The sequence below is a fragment of the Odontesthes bonariensis genome, chromosome 14, assembly GCF_027942865.1.
Source record: "Odontesthes bonariensis isolate fOdoBon6 chromosome 14, fOdoBon6.hap1, whole genome shotgun sequence".
Classification (NCBI taxonomy): domain Eukaryota; kingdom Metazoa; phylum Chordata; class Actinopteri; order Atheriniformes; family Atherinopsidae; genus Odontesthes; species Odontesthes bonariensis.
In genome coordinates, this window is record NC_134519.1 from 34,846,629 (window position 1) to 34,863,880 (window position 17,252).

At 42.0% G+C, this 17,252-nt stretch overlaps 2 protein-coding genes across 2 annotated transcripts in view; one reads left to right on the plus strand and one right to left on the minus strand.

The window, feature by feature from the left end:
• LOC142398439 (uncharacterized) overlaps positions 1-13,090 on the plus strand; it is a 39,840-nt gene extending 26,750 nt beyond the window's left edge. Inside the window, exons 3-5 of the mRNA XM_075482421.1 lie at positions 9,627-9,694; positions 10,876-11,089; positions 11,347-13,090. Coding sequence (XP_075338536.1) covers positions 9,627-9,694; positions 10,876-11,089; positions 11,347-11,858 — 794 coding nt within the window. The 3' untranslated portion in view covers positions 11,859-13,090. The remainder of the gene's footprint in view (positions 1-9,626; positions 9,695-10,875; positions 11,090-11,346) is intronic.
• Positions 13,091-13,446: 356 nt separating this feature from the next.
• ptger4c (prostaglandin E receptor 4 (subtype EP4) c) lies at positions 13,447-17,029 on the minus strand. Its single transcript, XM_075482422.1, has 2 exons — positions 15,985-17,029; positions 13,447-15,867 (listed from the first exon to the last, which is right to left on the minus strand). Exons 1-2 carry the CDS (start codon positions 16,837-16,839, stop codon positions 15,289-15,291), a joined length of 1,434 nt encoding a protein of 477 aa, XP_075338537.1. The 5' UTR covers positions 16,840-17,029; the 3' UTR covers positions 13,447-15,288.
• Between the last annotated feature and the right edge of the window lie 223 nt (positions 17,030-17,252).

A 17,252-nucleotide genomic window follows, 5' to 3' on the forward strand; every position in this document is an offset into this window, starting at 1 on the left:
GAACCTTGAATATATTGAATGAAACTTTGAATATATGGAATGAACCTTTGAATATATTGAATGAAACTTTGAATATATGGAGTGAACCTTGCGGCCATCTTGTGTAACACTCCATATATTCAAAGTTTGTCACTAAACTTTGTGTTGACATCTGTATTCTGTTGAAAGCTAGTCATATATCTATAATCACTCAATTTGCTTAATCTGGCATTAATATGTGGTTTCCTTTGGTTTAGTTAAGTCTTCCATACATTTTCTGCTCTCACCTGGTAACAATCATTTTAGTGAAGTTTTGAAATGACAGAATAAACCCTACATGTCAGATTGTTCTACACTGTTTTGATACTAAGATCAAATACCTAAAACCTAAATCCAGTTAAATGTTCACTACAGCCCATATCTGATCATGTTTAATTGCAATGAAATGTCCTAAAAGAACAAACACTTTAAAAAGTGGGACCTAATGCTAATTGATTATAAATTTGATTTACTGAAATCATCAAAAAGGTTGCAGAATTGCAACGCTTTTGGTTGTTGGAATTAAGCCCAACTCAGCAGGGGTTGGGTTATTCATCCCTCTCCTGACAGATCATTCAGCCTTCCTGCTTCGCTTCCTGTACTTTTACTGTTTTACTGTCTGATTCTGGCCCTGAAAGACTTTCAGACATCTCCAACTTGGATGTTGTCGGTCAATAAAACCACTTGGTGGGAGAATCTTGGATAGTGATATGGTTGTACAGATTCTAGTTGATCACTCAAAGCGCTTTACCACTACATGCCACATGCACCCATTATTCTATGCATTTATTCACATTCATTCACCGATGGACGCATCGTGGGGCAACGTGGGGTTCAGTGTCTTGCTCAAGGACGCTTTGAAATTGAGCCCGGGAAAGCCGGGAGGCGAACCTTCCGATTGGTAGGTGACTGCTCTTCCCCCTGAGCTACTGCCGCCCTGTGTGTGTTGTGTGTGTGTTGAAACCCTCAGAGAAATTGACAGAAATAGGGTGTATCCCTTTGTTACAGAGAAAGGATTATAACGAAAAAAGAGCAACAGACATGAAGTGTGTGCATGTGCGTGCGCCCTAGGCTGGTGCCCTGCCTAACCTATCTGAACAGAGACATGGGACCTGCTATCTGTTTCTCATTTTGGCGGCACTCTGTGGTTTTCCAGCATTGACAGCCCTCAGAGTGGAAAATGGCACTAACGAGCAATTACATCCTGCCTGCCTGGCAGGGATTATGGGATTACAGAGTGGCCGGGGTTCAGTCTGCGCTCTCTTTTGCACTCTCATTTAGTCATTCTCCCATTTCCCTGTTTTCACTCTTATCTTTGCTTTTAGACCTCTCTCATTCAGATGTTTAATTATCTTTTTCTCATTTTTCTTTCCCCTGGATAGTAACCCATTTTCTCCTCACGCTTATCATGTTTTTTTTAATTATCTCATTCTCTTTATCATTCCCCTAGCTTTTTCACCCTTGACTTTGTGGCTGCCTCACATTGTTGCAGTCGTTGACTGCTGAAGAGTGAAATTGGTTTAGCTGTGAATGGGAAGAAAGCACACTTAATAAGAGAGAAATAAAATTACTGTGTAAGGAGCTTATCAGAAACTTGAAAACAGAATCAGTGGGAGAAGATGAGAATTGGTCAGAAGAATCTGACAGTGTGACTCTTGAATATCTTATTAATGTCTGTAAAGGTGCAATTTAGTCCAGGTTTGTTGCCCTCAACTCTCAGACTCTTACGTCAGATCAGAATAAAGAATAACAACTCGGTGTATTACCCTGAAGCCTCTTGCAAGACATATGTACAACAAAACATCAAACTCGGTCAGCAGGCTGATGCGCTAAATGAAACGCAAAGTTGCAAAACCAGTTTTAACTCTGCTTTGTGAGCTCTGGAGCCCCAGCAGATATCTTCATGCTACACTTTGTGGGACCTCCCCAGGTTTCCTAGTGTCTGGTACTGATCAGGCGGCTCTCCTGGTGCTCAGGCTCCCTTTTCTACGTCTCCTCTTACACTGCAGGTGTCTTTTATTGAGCCAGCCGTGATTTACTGCTCTCTTGTTTTTCTCCCGGCTCCTGCAATCAGGCACCACAGTAGTGACAGGTTGAAGCTGAAGGTCAGAACTTTTTACATACGCGCATGAACACGGCACGTCTCTAATGGGAGATCATTACTGTAGTATTAGAGAAGTTTGGCTTTCAGGAGGAGAAGAAAGACCCAAGAGCATTCTTTCTTTAGAACAAGGTGAGGCACAGCTCAGGTCTGAGGATGGAACTGTGTGGATCACTAATCAGAAGCACATTGGGCCTCATGCAAGAACCGTTCGTCCGCACAGATTTGTTCTTTAATCGTCCGTACGAGTGATTTAAGAGAATTTGCGCATTCACCAATCTTTTAGTTTTTTACGTTTTCTTTCAGGTACGAACAGAATTTACGAGTGATCCAGACCTGTCGTAGGAGTTTCCTAAAATAGTCCGCTGTTATTCCAATCAAGTTTGCTTGACTAATGGATTGTATATTTAATTACTTTGAAGAAAACATAAATAAATATACATTATACCCCATAATTATGCTGACATTATTCTGTTTGACTTAAATGATGCACTAATTGAAGGTTCATTTGAATCTGTAACGGGAAGCTCAGCGGCTGTCTTGCTACTTTTGGATGCCTTAGTGCGTCAGGCTCTTGGAAGAGACCGTGTGGAGACAGACGAATGGCTGACATCGCGATTAAGATTCCCAAGGACTGTGCTGCTACAAATATGATGTTTGTTAGAGCCACAACTCCAGAGAAAAACACGCCGATCAAACCCAATTCCACCACACGTCCAGGTCCTCACCACCCTTGGATTTTTGGCCACTGGGACCTTTCAGAGGGAGACTGGAGACAGATCGGGGGTGTCCCAGTCCTCTGTGAGTTGTGCGCTCCCCTTGGTCATCAAAGCTCTCATCAGTTTATCACCCATGATACATCAGATTCCCACACACCGCTGTCCAACAAGTACAAATTAAGAGGGACTTTCATGCCGTGACTGGACTGCCAATCATAATTGGAGCACAAGACACATACGCATCAAAGCACCCGTGCTGTCGGGAGCGCACTGAGCTGAAGGCCAGGTGGGTGTGTCTCGATACCTCGTTCATGGCGCAATATTGCCATGAACGAGGGTCTCCACCTGAACCAGCCCAGGCAGACCAGAAAGTGTGGTGCCAGAAGACCCCCCCTCATGGACCACCCCATCAAAGAGCCATCATGATGAGGCAACAACTGATTGCACGGCTTTAGTTGCAGTCATCGAGCGCCTGCCCAGGGCGAGACGTTTTTTTTTTTAAGCCATTTTCATATCAAACCATTTATTTTTTTATTTCGGTGACATGGTATTAACAGCACTCGTAATAACTTCCCATTTCTTCGCTTTAGCAGGTCCTGTAATTCCACTGCTGACACTGCTAAAAATTACAGATTTTCCTTTCTGGATCTCTGAAAGCAGAACTTCAGTCTCAGAGCCCCTAAAGTTGTTCTTTTTGCACCTTGATGCCATTCTCATGACTCAACACTTCCTGGCACAGGAGAGAGGAAGCACAGCCTTATATGGTATAATTTTGGGCGTGGAGTATGCAAATCTACTATCCTCGTGCACGTGAACTTAGATACGCACGGGTGGCATTCATCATTTACGCAGGTCGTTTACACACTTTTTCCGAAGTTAAGAGCGTTTGTTGAATCTGACGTGGCGTGTTCGTACGAGACCTTCGTACGAAAAAAGTAAGAGAAATTTAGAATAAAAATACGAAAATTTTCTTGCACGAGGCCCATTGATATCACTTCTTTTCTTTCTTTCCAAAAAACCCATTTGTAAGTAACAGACAGGAAGTTGTAGAATACGTTATAGTCCCATACAGAAGAACATTAACTGTAAAGTTCAGAGAAAAGAGTTTGAACCAAGTTTCGCACACGTATATCTAGGGTCCTTTAAACTAATTATCAATTTAGGTCAAGGACATCACGTAAAATTCTATAAGTACGTCTACATTTAGTATGTATGGCATTTAGTTTTCAACATCAGGTAAATCAAAGGAAAATTGTAAAAATAACTTTCTTTTTACACCTTTCTGAAAGCTCCTGTCAGTGGTTATCTATTACTATTTTTAGGTGCATAAACTTCAATTGATTAATTCTTCTATGTAGTAAAACAAACTTACTTGTTCTTGACAGTTTTCTCCAGATGTTTTTTGCCTGTGGTCTGATAGTTCAAAGACAAAGACCCAAATGCATCATTTAACAAAGTCTTGTTTTTTTTTTTATAGAAGTGATGTTACTTTTGATTTTGAGATTCTCCTTTAAAACTGATATCCTCTCTGCTTTTATTATTTCCAGGCGTTAAAAGAGTCCTTTAAATAGAAATTCAAACCAGAGGAGTATGTTTTGCTCACTGGCTCTTGGTTTATGGACTGCTCTTGGTTTTGGAGAGTTTATCCACTCGACCAACTGTGAACAACTGGAGGACCACTGATGTACTCCCTTCTGCAGACTGATGAACAAACAGAGAGCATTAATAAGCCCAACAAGATACAAAAATGTGTTCTTTGTTTCTCATAGCTTGTAGAGACGCACACTTGCACACAAACACAGTAACCAAGCTCATGTAATTCTTTAAGCTATTCAGACCAGGGTCTCGCTCCTTACTCTCTCTCTCTCTCTCTCTCTACCCCTAAACTCCCCCTCCCACCTCATCTCTGAAAAGGCTGGAGGCGTTGGGCTGTAAACAGCTCCAGAGTGCCCGAGTGAAATGAACCAGCGGACAGGCCCATGCAGACTCCTAGCTCGTTGATCTAAAAAGGGCTAAACACTTCCAGCTGTGGCATTAGGGACTCGGAATCGCACCTCTCCAGAGACTCAGTGAAGACCTGCCGCCCTCCCTCCTGCTTCACTCTTCCAATAGGCTTTAAATCAGCTCAGAGGCAAAGGGAGAAACAGAGTCACCATAGATTAGTTTTAGGCTGCCATAATAGCTTAAATTCTGTCTGTCTGTGTGTCTGAATTTGGATCAGTTAGTCTCCCCTCGTTCTCTCGTGCCCACAACCTCTCAGCTGTGTGTGTAACTTCACTTTGCCTGGACTGGATCGCTACAGCTGGAACTTGTAGGATTGCATAAATGCATCAATAGGTCTTATCGCCACCTGTGATCCATGACCAGCTGTCAGTCTTCCATCTCATTGCACAGACAGAATTGCTGGGATTGTTTTTGACTGTTAAATAAACATGGTGCCTACAAATCGGTGAGATCTACAAATACATGAACAGTACACGCCGGAGTACGTTACGGTGGGTGCGCAGTGCTGATGTAGTTCACGGCTAAGGTTAAACAAAGCCTTGCAGGGATGATAGATGTGGTTTCAAAGATGTTGGAGGTAACTGTGGGCGTACTTTGGGAAGAAAAAGTTTCATGTGAGATTCAAACAAGACATGCTGAATTGGTTTTATTAAAATCAAGCAAATAGGTAAGATTTTTCTTTTGCTTTGTAAAGATGTGCACTCTCTTAGTTTTTCCGGAACTTTGCTCCAAAACATAGGCTAAAGCATGATTACCTAAAGTTTTTAACCCTGAACTTGTTATACACAGAACTGCATGGAACTATTTGAATCAATAAATATATGAATAAACTTATCATCAACAGTTACTATGTTATTCTTGATCTGGCATCTTGCCAATGGACCTTTGAGATTACATAACTTGGTCGATCGCCGTCTGTGAGATCGAGTAAAAACCTTTGATCTCAAACGAACATTTACAGAATATTTCAGACTTTATGTAGCATTTGGGAAAAAGAAAGAGATTTCTGGGAACTGGGACTATGAAGACTAGTTCTCACAGAGCTTTAAAATAAATTGGCTCAATTGAATGCCAAAGTTAGGTGGTCCTCCAATCCACCATTTTTTTTTTTTTCATACAAATCCAAGCAGCATCCTTATACCCCTGTTTATCCTGCTGCCAGCAGAACAATTCTCAGTCGTGCAGACTCTTGCCACAAAGTGGGTACCACCTGTGCCTTCTGGTTCATATTTTGAATTGTCACTTTGTTATAATAATTGCATTGTAAAAGTATGTGTTAAGCCCAAATCATGATCTTTTTCTAACCCGAAACCATTAGTTTGGATTCTTAACCCTAACCGAGTAGTTTTCAACCTCACCAAAAAATCAGGCAGCATAGCTCTAAGTAGTTGTGATGCATAAAGAGTAAATATAACCAAAAGAGAAGCGTGAATTAATGAAAATAAATTAATCATATATTTTTTTAAATATTAGAATAAATTAAATTAACAACACTGTTTATCATGGTCTCAATTGGAGTCCCACAGTTGAAAGCATCTTCCCTATGAAGACTTTTCTGAGTTGTTGAAGTTTTTTACCTTGTTAGCATGTCGACAAGATGCTTTTTATGTTTTGGACATTTAATAAAACAAAGTCAGCCATCAATGCTGGCTGAGGACTTTTGCTTTCAATCCCCAGAGCACTTCCTACACTCTTGAAAACTGAGGGCATACAGCCCATATGTTCCATGTAGAACATGGGAAGAACCAATGTTGACCTCTTGCTGGGTGGAAATTTGTTTGCATTGTCAGGAGCAAACGAAAAGAGAGGCTAAATCAAGGTAGAGGAGAAATTAGCACAGAATAGACGAAGAAGACTGTAAAAGCAAGGCAGAGGGCCACAGCTCCTGGTTATGGCTTGCTTGTCCGTGAACCACCAGAGTTGGGAGCCAATCAAAAACGAGCGGTGTAGTGTCTATATTGTGGAAAGCGACAGCAAGTGAAAGCATTTTCATGATATTTTCACCTCCATGCGACTTTGTAAAAAGTTCCTCTTCTTGAGAATCACTCATGGATTCAAACATATAGGCGGAACTGCCCCAATATTGCAAGTGATAAACAGAGCATTGCAAAAAAAGAGATGAAAATAACATTGGGCCTCATGCAAGAAGCGTTCGTACGCACAGATTTGTTCTTAAGTCGTGCGTACGAGTGATTTAAGAGAATTTGCGCATTCACCAATCTTTACATATTTTATGTTTTCTTTCAGGTACGAACAGAATTTATGTGTGATCCAGACCTGTCGTAGGAGTTTCCTAAAATAGTCCGCTGTTATTCCAATTAAGTTTGCTTGACTAATGGATTGTATATTTAATTACTTTGAAGAAAACATAAATAAATATACATTATACCCCATAATTATGCTGACATTATTCTGTTTGACTTAAATGATGCACTAATTGAAGGTTCATTTGAATCTGTAACGGGAAGCGCAGCGGCTGTCTTGCTACTTTCGGATGCCTTAGTGCGTCAGGCTCTTGGAAGAGACCGTGTAGAGACAAACGAATGGCTGACATCGCGATTCGCGATTAAGATTGCCAAGGACTGTGCTGCTGCTAATATGCAGCTTGCTAGAGCCACAACTCCAGAGAGAAACACGCCGATCAAACCCAATTCCACCACACGTCCAGGTCCTCACCACCCTTGGATTTTTGGCCACTGGAAGCTTTCAGAGGGAGATTGGAGACAGATCGGGGGTGTCCCAGTCCTCTGTGAGTCGTGCGCTCCCCTTGGTCATCAAAGCTCTCATCAGTTTATCACCAATGGTACATCAGATTCCCATACACCGCTGTCCAACAAGTTCAAATTAAGAGGGACTTTCATGCCGTGGCTGGACTGCCAATCATAATTGGAGCACGAGACACATATATCCATCAAAGCACCCGTGCTGTCGGGAGCGCACTGAGCTGAAGGCCAGGTGGGTGTGTCTGGATACAGCGGGGGGACAAACTGCTCTATAGCCAAGAGAAGGCATGCCAGATTTGCACAATATTGCCATGAACGAGGGTCTCCTACAACCTGAACCAGCCCAGGCAGACCAGAAGGTGTGGTGCCAGAAGACCCCCCTCATGGACCACCCCATCAAAGTGCCATCATGATGAGACAACAACTGATTGCACGGCTTTAGTTGCAGTCATCGAGCGCCTGGCCATGGCAAGACGTTTTTTTTTTTTAAGCTATTTTCATGTTAAACTATTTCTTTTTTTTTTTATTTCGGTGACATTACGAACTACAGGTGACATTGAATTAACAGCACTCGTAATAACTTCCCATTTCTTGGCTTTAGCAGGTCCTGTAATTCCACTGCTGACACTGCTAAAAATGACAGATTTTCCTTTTTGGGCCTCTGAAAGCAGAACTTCAGTCTCAGAGCCCCTAAAGTTATTCTTTTTGCGCTTTGATGCCATTCTCATGACTCAACACTTCCTGGCACAGGAGAGAGGACGCACAGCCTTATATGGTATGATTTTGGGCGTGAAGTATGCAGATTAACTATCCTCGTGCACGTGAACTTAGATACGCACAGGTGTGATTCATCATTTACGCAGGTCGTTTACACACTTTTTCCCAAGTTAAGAGCGTTTGTTGAATCTGACGTGGCGTGTTCGTACGAGACCTTCGTACGAAAAAATTTAGAAAAATTTAGAATAAAAATACGAAAATGTTCTTGCATGAGGCCCAATGTCTCTATTTACTGAATGGAGAAAACGTATAAAGTCATACCCCCAAACCATTTTGTAGCCAATATGTTTTTTCCTTTTTCCTTTCCTTGATGAAAACCTTTGAAATGTAAAATTGAGGAACACAGACAAGATTTTAGGTGATTACTAACTGTTGGAGTTGGATTTAAATCAAACTCTCGATAATGAAGTCGGCTCCATTTCACAATGAATGGGAGAAAAGAGCAGAGTAGGTAATGTGAAGGGAACAAGATCCATTGAAAATATAATAATGGAATGGCCCAAAATTAGATACAGACATTCATATAACAGTTTTGTGACTTGGTGATCTCTAGGATGCTATAAAAAGTTATTTTTAGAACTCATGTGAGGTAAAAAAATCAAATAAAAAAATCTATATCCACATAATCTAACAGAAAAGACTACTCCTACTTTTGAAGTTTGTGAAGTTCTGACTTTATCTGAGTTTTGCTGTTTTGGGGCTACACCAGAACCTGATGACCTCATGTTGTGTTATAACCTCATGGAACGACCAGGACTATCCTCCACACAGCACGTACTGTATATAAACATCTGCATCCGTGACATTTCTTATCACCTGCCCTCCATCTCTGTGGTTTTTGTGTGGGACCTCCGCGAAGTGCCCTTACTACGCCTTGTTCCCCTTTGCTTGAACCTCTGCCACAAGAATAACCTTGAAGAATGTCTTTGACAAGTATATCACAGATGCTGCCTTTTGTTGTCCAACTGGGTCTGTTTGCATGGATGTCTGAACAGACAAGCCAACACTAGCCACAGTTGTTGGCAGCAAACACAGGTCTTTTTCTTAAGCAGCAACAAAAACACTGTCCTCATGCATCGAGGACGTGATTTATGTGACATGTCGACTTGCTTGGGGGCCCACCGTGCTGTTCTTTTTTTACAGTATCTGGACATTTGTGAATGTATAGACATCATATCGCCCGCATGTTGTGTTTTTAGTTTAAGGACCTACTGGAATAACGATAGCTGACAGCGTGTGGCCTTTTTCTTGTTCTTAAATTCCTCTCTGCCTCTGTTTCTCCAGGTGGGACCAGATGGAGGTTTCGGCGGAAGGATAGACAGATTACTTATGTAATGTCAGCAAAGGCCAAGGTTTGTCAGAAACTTTCCTCTGTTATTGTCGGTTCTCTTTCTTCCTCTTATCTTCTGTCACTTTTGTTCAACATCTCTTCGTCATTCCTCCGTGAATATAAAAATCACCGACTATGCAAACAGCCTAGCCGTGTCATTTTTATTTCCTTCGGCTGATGACTATAAACCAGAAGATGAGTTATGTGCAGGAATGAATTACTAATTAAATCAATCTGCACAAGTGTCAGAAGTGAGTTTTTCATGAGACTGTGTCAGCACAGAAGCTTCTGTGGTTGAATTTTGAATTAGCAGACAACACTCAATAAAGGATGGAAATAAAGACTTATTTGACTTGACTGTTCGTTAATGGTGTGTGAGCTCACGTTTGATGAAAAAAGCCTAAAATAAAGTACTGCTGGAGCTCACTTGAAGAGCTTTTACAGAGTTCTGTGTTTTATTGATACTCATATATTTTCTTCAGTTTTATAGTCTCTCAGTAAAGCACGTAGTCATGACTAAATAGACAATCCCACTCTTGGTGAAGGCCATTTATTTGTAATAACGTTTTGAAGCCTATAAGATTTCATTTAAAATAAACCTACACAGCAGAACAGTTCACCATTTTTGGAAATATTTTCTTTCTTACCAAAAGTAAGATGAGATGATTGGTACTATCCCCTTGTCTGTAGGATAAGCATGAGTAGTTGGCTAGCTTAGTCTTACATGAAGACTGAAAAGTGGTTAAAGACAGCAAACGAGGGTCTACTATCAAAGGTAAATATGCTAAATACAATAAATCAATATAACTGATACATGAAATTCCCAGCAGGAAAGTATACTGTTAGGGCAGCACTACTGCCATAGAGTTAGTTGAATACAAATTGTCCTATGAAGTGAACTTAAAGCTCCATATAAGTTTTATTGCATTTTTGTATCATCAATAGATCTGACCAGTATATCATGTGACAAGAGTTGCTTGTTTTCACCTATTTATCACTTGTCACTTGTTTTCCCATCAGCTCCAACTTTATAGTTGCTTACTTGCAGAAGTCACAGTTCTTGTAATAAACTGTAATAGCTCGTACATTGAGCCATAGGTTTCACCTTGAATTGTTCATTTGTTTGACCAACTTTCAGCATGCAGCAAAGTGTATGACTCATATCTCTCAGATGTCCAGCTCATTTCATCTGTCTCCTTTTAGGTGCTGCTGTGGGTTCTTGTCTCTCTGCTGCCTCTAGTGGAAGGTGCCCATATGAGAGCTGCTGCCGCTGGTGTGGGATCAGATTCAGGCCATGCTGTGGGCCTGCTGGGAGGACAGGAGGAGAGAGAGTTTCCTGTGACACTGCCAGAGGTTGTGGAGGACAAGGAGCAGGAAGATGACAGCGAGCCTTACTCCACTTGGCATGCTCTATATGGTACTGAAACTGCTCTGAAAGTAGAATTTACAGAATCTTCAGTGAGGAAGAGAGGCTTGAGCCTGTGCATCTGCTTTTTTTTTTATCTCAGTCATCTCAGCATATTGAGATTTTAAATCATTTCCGATTCAAACACAGAAGTGAAATTTTATGTCAGAGAATTTGTAGCTCATTTGTCCTTAGTTTCTCTGTATGAAACAGAGTTGAACTTGTCCTTGTCTTTGTCTGCCACTTCCTTTCATTCCTTTCCGTTTCAGAACCTTTTGTAATGGATGAGATGGATGACCATCCCAGCCTCCGCTGGGCGGGGCGCTCTCCGCGCTCCTCTGACCCCACGGAACCTCAACCCAAGGGATCACAGAAAAAAAAGAAGAAGAGGAAGAAGAAAGAAAAGGAGGAAGAAGAAAAGACAGGAAATGGAGATAGGAAGGGTAAAGGTAAAAGCCAGCGCCCAAAGCAGAGCAGCAGAGACTGCCGTGTAGAGAAGAGAGAGATGAAAGTTCGCGACCTGGGACTGGGGTTTGATTCGGATGAGATTGTCCTCTTTAAGTATTGCGTTGGTTCTTGCCAGTCTTCAAGAACAAACTATGACCTGGCACTGAAGGCACTGCTGGAAAATGGCTCGCTGCCTCGGCGCACCGCCCGCAAGGTCAGCAGCCACCCCTGCTGCCGGCCAGACCGGTATGAGCCAGTTTCCTTCATGGATGCTCAGACCACGTGGAGGACCATCCAGTCACTGTCTGCTGCCAGCTGTATGTGTATGGGCTGAGGAGACAAATCAGGAAACGGGTGATGAGGACTGGTGTCACCACTCCTGAATAGTCGAGTGGCTCAGATGTATGCAGGAAGGCCTGTGTGTAGGAAATTACCAGTGGGGGGCGACGTCACACACCGAGCACAGGAAGTGATAGAGGCCACTTGTTGGGTGCAGCTGGGCAATTAAGGGTCAAGGTCAAAATCAGAGACTGAGGGGGAGCTTCAACAGGGAATCCCAGTCTGGATCTATATTCGTCTCATTAAAGAATGAATTGTCCGGCAACTAATGCAGGATATTCGAAGCTGGTTTTTTACAAATCAAAAAGACCTATTGTGTGAAAATGATTTGATTTTATGTGGGAGAGAGCTGAAGGCTAAAGCTCAAGAGATATACAGAAAAAATACAGTTATAGGGCTTACTCTGTGTTTCTAATATAACTCAGATAAAACCGACAGACATGGCGCTCACCACAAAAAGAAAAAGCAGCTCTTTCCAAATCGTTTTTTTTCCTTTCCACACACAAACAGGACATTATGTTATATCCTTTTAATGTTCAGGTGAACTCAGCCAAATGGATGCCATGCATCTTCATGTATTACTGTGTAAAAGTAAGATATATTTATTTCAGATAAATTATTTATTTATTATGGCTTGATATGAGAGCTGTTTTTATGAACTCTATAATGTAGATATATATCTATTTATTGCCAAGACTCACATTTCATGTTGACAGTTTCTTATGCTCACTTTCATTATGTTATTTTGTTTGTTTCTTTTTTCTTCTCAAGGAGCTGATTTTCACATTTACCCAGTACAGAAACTCTAACTGTAAGCAAACATTGTGGGAACAAACGATCTGAAATATCTCAGATTTTCCTCTACATTTCATCCCACATTGATAGAAATCCCATCAAAAGGCCTGTGCTGAAATTGTGTAATGCAGTTCAGTTTTGAGCTTTTATTTCTTTTCTCCGGAATACATTAGATTCTTGAGTTTGACAGATAATCTTGTTTTTTGATGTCAACTATTGGGAAAGGACAGTCAGTTGTATTAATCTAAAATATACAAATCTGAATAGATTAAACCTTTTTGTTAAAACACCTCAACATTTATGTCTCATGTTAAAGTTGTTCCATAATTCACTTAAGTTACACCCTGTCACCTGACATTATCATTATTGTTATTATTAATTTAATTATTATTATTAAATGTTCTTTATTTTTGTATGGCATTATCCTCTAAGGGAATAAAGTTTTTTAATTTGACTCTTCTTATTGTTATTTCATCATAGCACAGCTTACATTTCTCTGTTCACTTGCCTCCTCATGACGTTACAGTACCTTCTTACCGGCCCTTTTTCAACTTACCTATCATGTAGCACCACCTGCTGGTCAAACATAAAAAGCTAAGTGTGACGCTGCTCTAAATTTGAAGTAAAAGAAGCATTGCTCTCCTGCCGCTTCCCTGTCACATGGATTTCTTTTTTCAACTATAGTTGCACAATTGAATGTCATCAGTGTTTTTTTATTTATCTGCACAACCAACACACATTCAGAAACAATCTCAGGTCCAACACCTTACAACAACAGTGACCCCCCCCAGACATTTTCATATTGGCTTACAAATGCTATTATCAGAACAATAAGTGCGAATGTGTAACAGAAATGTAAAAAAACAAAATGCTCCAAACATTTACATTCAGTGTCGAATGGAACAAAACAACTATCCAGCATTTAGGATTACCAAAATAAAGCTTTCAGAGCAACAGAAATATTGTGTAACAACAGCAACATGTAATGGGTAAACTTCCTTAATGATGACACAAACTGGCTATTTGTTTGTACCCATAAACATTTTAATTGTACCCATAGGGTAAATAGTAATATTTGACTGTAGTTTCCAGATTTGGAAAGCATCATAACACACATAATGCCCTCTTTGTTCTGAGGCAGAATTGCAAACAAATTGCAGCTCACTGGCCAAATTAAACTTTTCTTTTGTAAAATATTTTCTATTCTAGCATCACAGTTACCCCAGAGGTGACTCACTCAACACACAGTTACATTCTACATCTCACAATTTTTTTCAGTTTAGGTTAAATCATTTAATAGAGATTTAATGCCAATGCATTGTTTCAAGTGTTTCATTAAGCAGCTAAAGATATTATACACTTGTGTAAAAAAGATAGAATACCCCCCTTCAGTTCTGTGGTTTATCATGAGTACGTTAAGAAGTCATCTGGTCCTTACCTGGTCTTAAAATGAGGTAAATACAACCTTGACCATGACATAGTATAGTGTGTCATTTATTCAACAAAAACTAGGCCAACATGAAGGAGAACAATGTGAAAAATGACATGACTAAACAGCTTGTCGAAGCACTTTTAGTGGCAGTAACTTGAGGTAATCATTCTCTGTGGGATGTTTTAAGGCTCTCAGTGCTGTATAGTAATTTGATTCACTCCTTTTTATGTTACTTCAGTTCATTGAGGTAACGTGAACATTTGCTTATGCACAGCTCACTTAAGCTCCCAGCACGGCATTTCAGTCAGACTGAGGTCCGGATTCTCACCAGGACATTGCAACACCGTGATTCTTTTCTTTTTCAGACATGCTGTTGCAGATCTGCTGCTGTGTTTGGGATCATTGTCCTGTTGATGAAACAGTTTCAGCCAAACGTTAGCTGTCTGAAAGATGGCCTCAAATTTGACTTCATATTTTGGTATAAAGAGTTCATTGGTGACTTCAAGGTGCCCAGGTCCTGTGGCTGCAGAACCAGCCCAGATCATCAGCCCTCCACCCCCGTGCTTGACAGCTGGTATGAGGTGTTTGTGCTGATATGCTGTGTTTGGTTTTTATCAAACGTGCTGCTGTGCAGTGGGACCAAACATCTCCACTTTGGTCTGGTCTGTCCAAAGGACATTGTTCCAGAAGTCTTGAGGTTTGTTTATATGCAACTTTACAAACCCAAGCTGAGAGAGAGGAGGCTTTCTTCCGGAAACCCCTCCAAACAAGCCATACTTGCTTTATCGATCTGGGCAAGGAACATAGATTAATGGACAGCAACTGTAGCTTCTCTAAGATCATTACTGATGTCTCTCCTCCTTGGCATTGTGTTAACACATCTGAAAGCTCCAGGCCAGCAGATTGTGTATAGTTTTTCTTCAATAAATAATGACACTGCCTAATACGTGTTGTTTCTCTGAGGTTGTATTTGCCTCAATCTAAGTCTTGGTGAGGACCAAATTACTCTTTATCATGTCAAGAATGTAAACCTTTTAAATGATATAGGGCATACTACATTGTTTACATGGTTGTATATGCTGGTTTCAAATCAACTCATATCAGCGATAAAGTGAGTTTGCAGTTCATCACAAGATGCGCTGAGAGAGTTGCGAAGTGTAAACGCGTGAACACTGGTTTAGGACATGTTAGAAGGGACTTAAATACATTTCACTGACTGACTAGAGCTCGGTGTGCTAAACGTGCAGGTAACAATGTCCTCTCTAATAGACGTAACCCCGCTGGCTCCTGGAGAAGTTTTCTCCGCCACGTCCCGTTTCGAATGAGCTATGTCCTCTTGACAGCCGGTGATCGCGGTCGATTCGACGCTGAAAGGATGAAAGTTGGCCCGGGCGGTGTCGTACTCCCACGCTTGTCTCAGCGCGAAGTCTGTAAAACCTCTGGTCTTGACTGACAGTTGGTGTCCCATGTCGTTCTTATAGCTAGCCATGCGTAATGACGCGTAACTGGTTTCATTGCTGTGTAAAGATGGAGGGGAGTTTTGACCCTCCACCCAGCCGCGATTGTCGCCACGGCCATTCTTCGCCCGGGCAACTGCGCTCTTTAGCCGCTCACAGCCCTTCAGCAGGAGGTTCTTCCGGCATAAAATGTACACCCAGGGATCAAGTATAGGGTTGAATGAGGCGAAGCGGATTGCCAGCAGGTCGCTCCGATAGTCAGGCTTTCCTCCAGCAGAAATGTAGTCTGGGTCGTAGAGTTGGTTTACAAAGATTCGCACCTGTCAGGTAGGAACAGAACAACTGGGTGTTGTAAATTCAACTAACCGAATGCAAAAAATTAACATTTTGGCACGCAAATATGGAAACAATTGAAATACAATCAATACTGTCCTTACCACTAAAGGGATGGAGCAGACCAGGAATACGATGGTCATGAAGATTAGAAGCCAGAACATTTGGATCTCCGCGGCAGAAGTGACTGATTGCAGTCGGGGGAAGCGGCGGCGGGAGCCTCCGTGCTCACACACCTCAGTCCTCACTATTCCTGTCCTCTGCTTCATCCCGACCAGTGAGCCGCACACCGCGAGGTTGCACAAAACTGTCACTGCGATCAGCACCAGCATCACACCGCCGTACAGGAATGAGTAACAAGCACCGAGTGAATCCATCGCCCTCCAGTCTAAAAAACACCAAGTCCCGGGGAAGTGCCTGACATGCTGACCGAAGCCAAAGCTGGGCATGATGCACAGCACAATGTTGGCCAGGTAGGTGACCACAAGCGCAAATCGCGCCATGGTTCGATCTATGTACTGAGAGTAGAAATACGCATGGTTTATGGCCAAGTAGCGCTCCACAGCCATTGCGCACAAGATGGACATACCAGCTGAACCAAAGAAGAGCATAGAGAAGGAGAAGAAGTGGCAAAGCAGCGCTCCTCCTGGCCAGCGACTGGCCACATATGTGGCAATTACCACCGGGCTGGTGAAGCATGTCCCCAACAGGTCCGTGATGGCCATCCCGCAGACCAAAGTGTAGAAAGTAGTTTCCTTCTGCTCCTTTTTGGAGACGCAGAGCACGACTATGGCGATGAGGTTTCCCAGGACTCCCACGGCAAACATTGTGGCTGAAGTGACCAGAGACTTGGACTCGAGGCGAAGTGCAGGGAAAGCGCTGTGATTGTGGCTGAGAGGGAGAGGCGGCTCAGTGACATTTGTGTCCAGGTCTCCAAAAGCAACAGTGTCGTTGAGCATTGTTCAAATCAACAGTGCGCAAGCATGAAAGCAGGGAGACTGTCTATGGCGAGTAAACGTGCTCTGCAAATACAGAGCACTATTCAGAGAAAAAACACCAACTTAAAAAAAAACATCTTGTGTCCGATGTACCACAAAGTGAATTAAATTGGCGAGGCTGTTGTGTTCACTTCCCACCGGTGTGTTTGGCTCTCGGCGTGCCCACGTGAAGGTGTATCTGTTTATGTTTGAAATCGCACTGTTGCGGGTATTTAAGCCTTGTGCTGATGTCAGACTAGTGACGTGCGGGTCGGAAGCGCAGCAGCACAGGCTTGCACGAATCCCACTTTTGCAGCGAATGTGGAATCAATATTAATTTATTCCAAGTGGTCACCACATGTCAGAGGTTTACATGCGTCACATCGCTTTATTAA

Excerpts from the sequence above, each read along its gene's own strand:
- ptger4c (XM_075482422.1), bottom strand. The coding sequence starts at position 16,839 with ATGCTCAACGACACTGTTGCTTTTGGAGACCTGGACACAAATGTCACT. Across the intron at positions 15,868-15,984 it reads TCTGCTCCATCCCTTTAGTG|GTGCGAATCTTTGTAAACCA; the intron begins GTAAGGACAGTA and ends CCTACCTGACAG.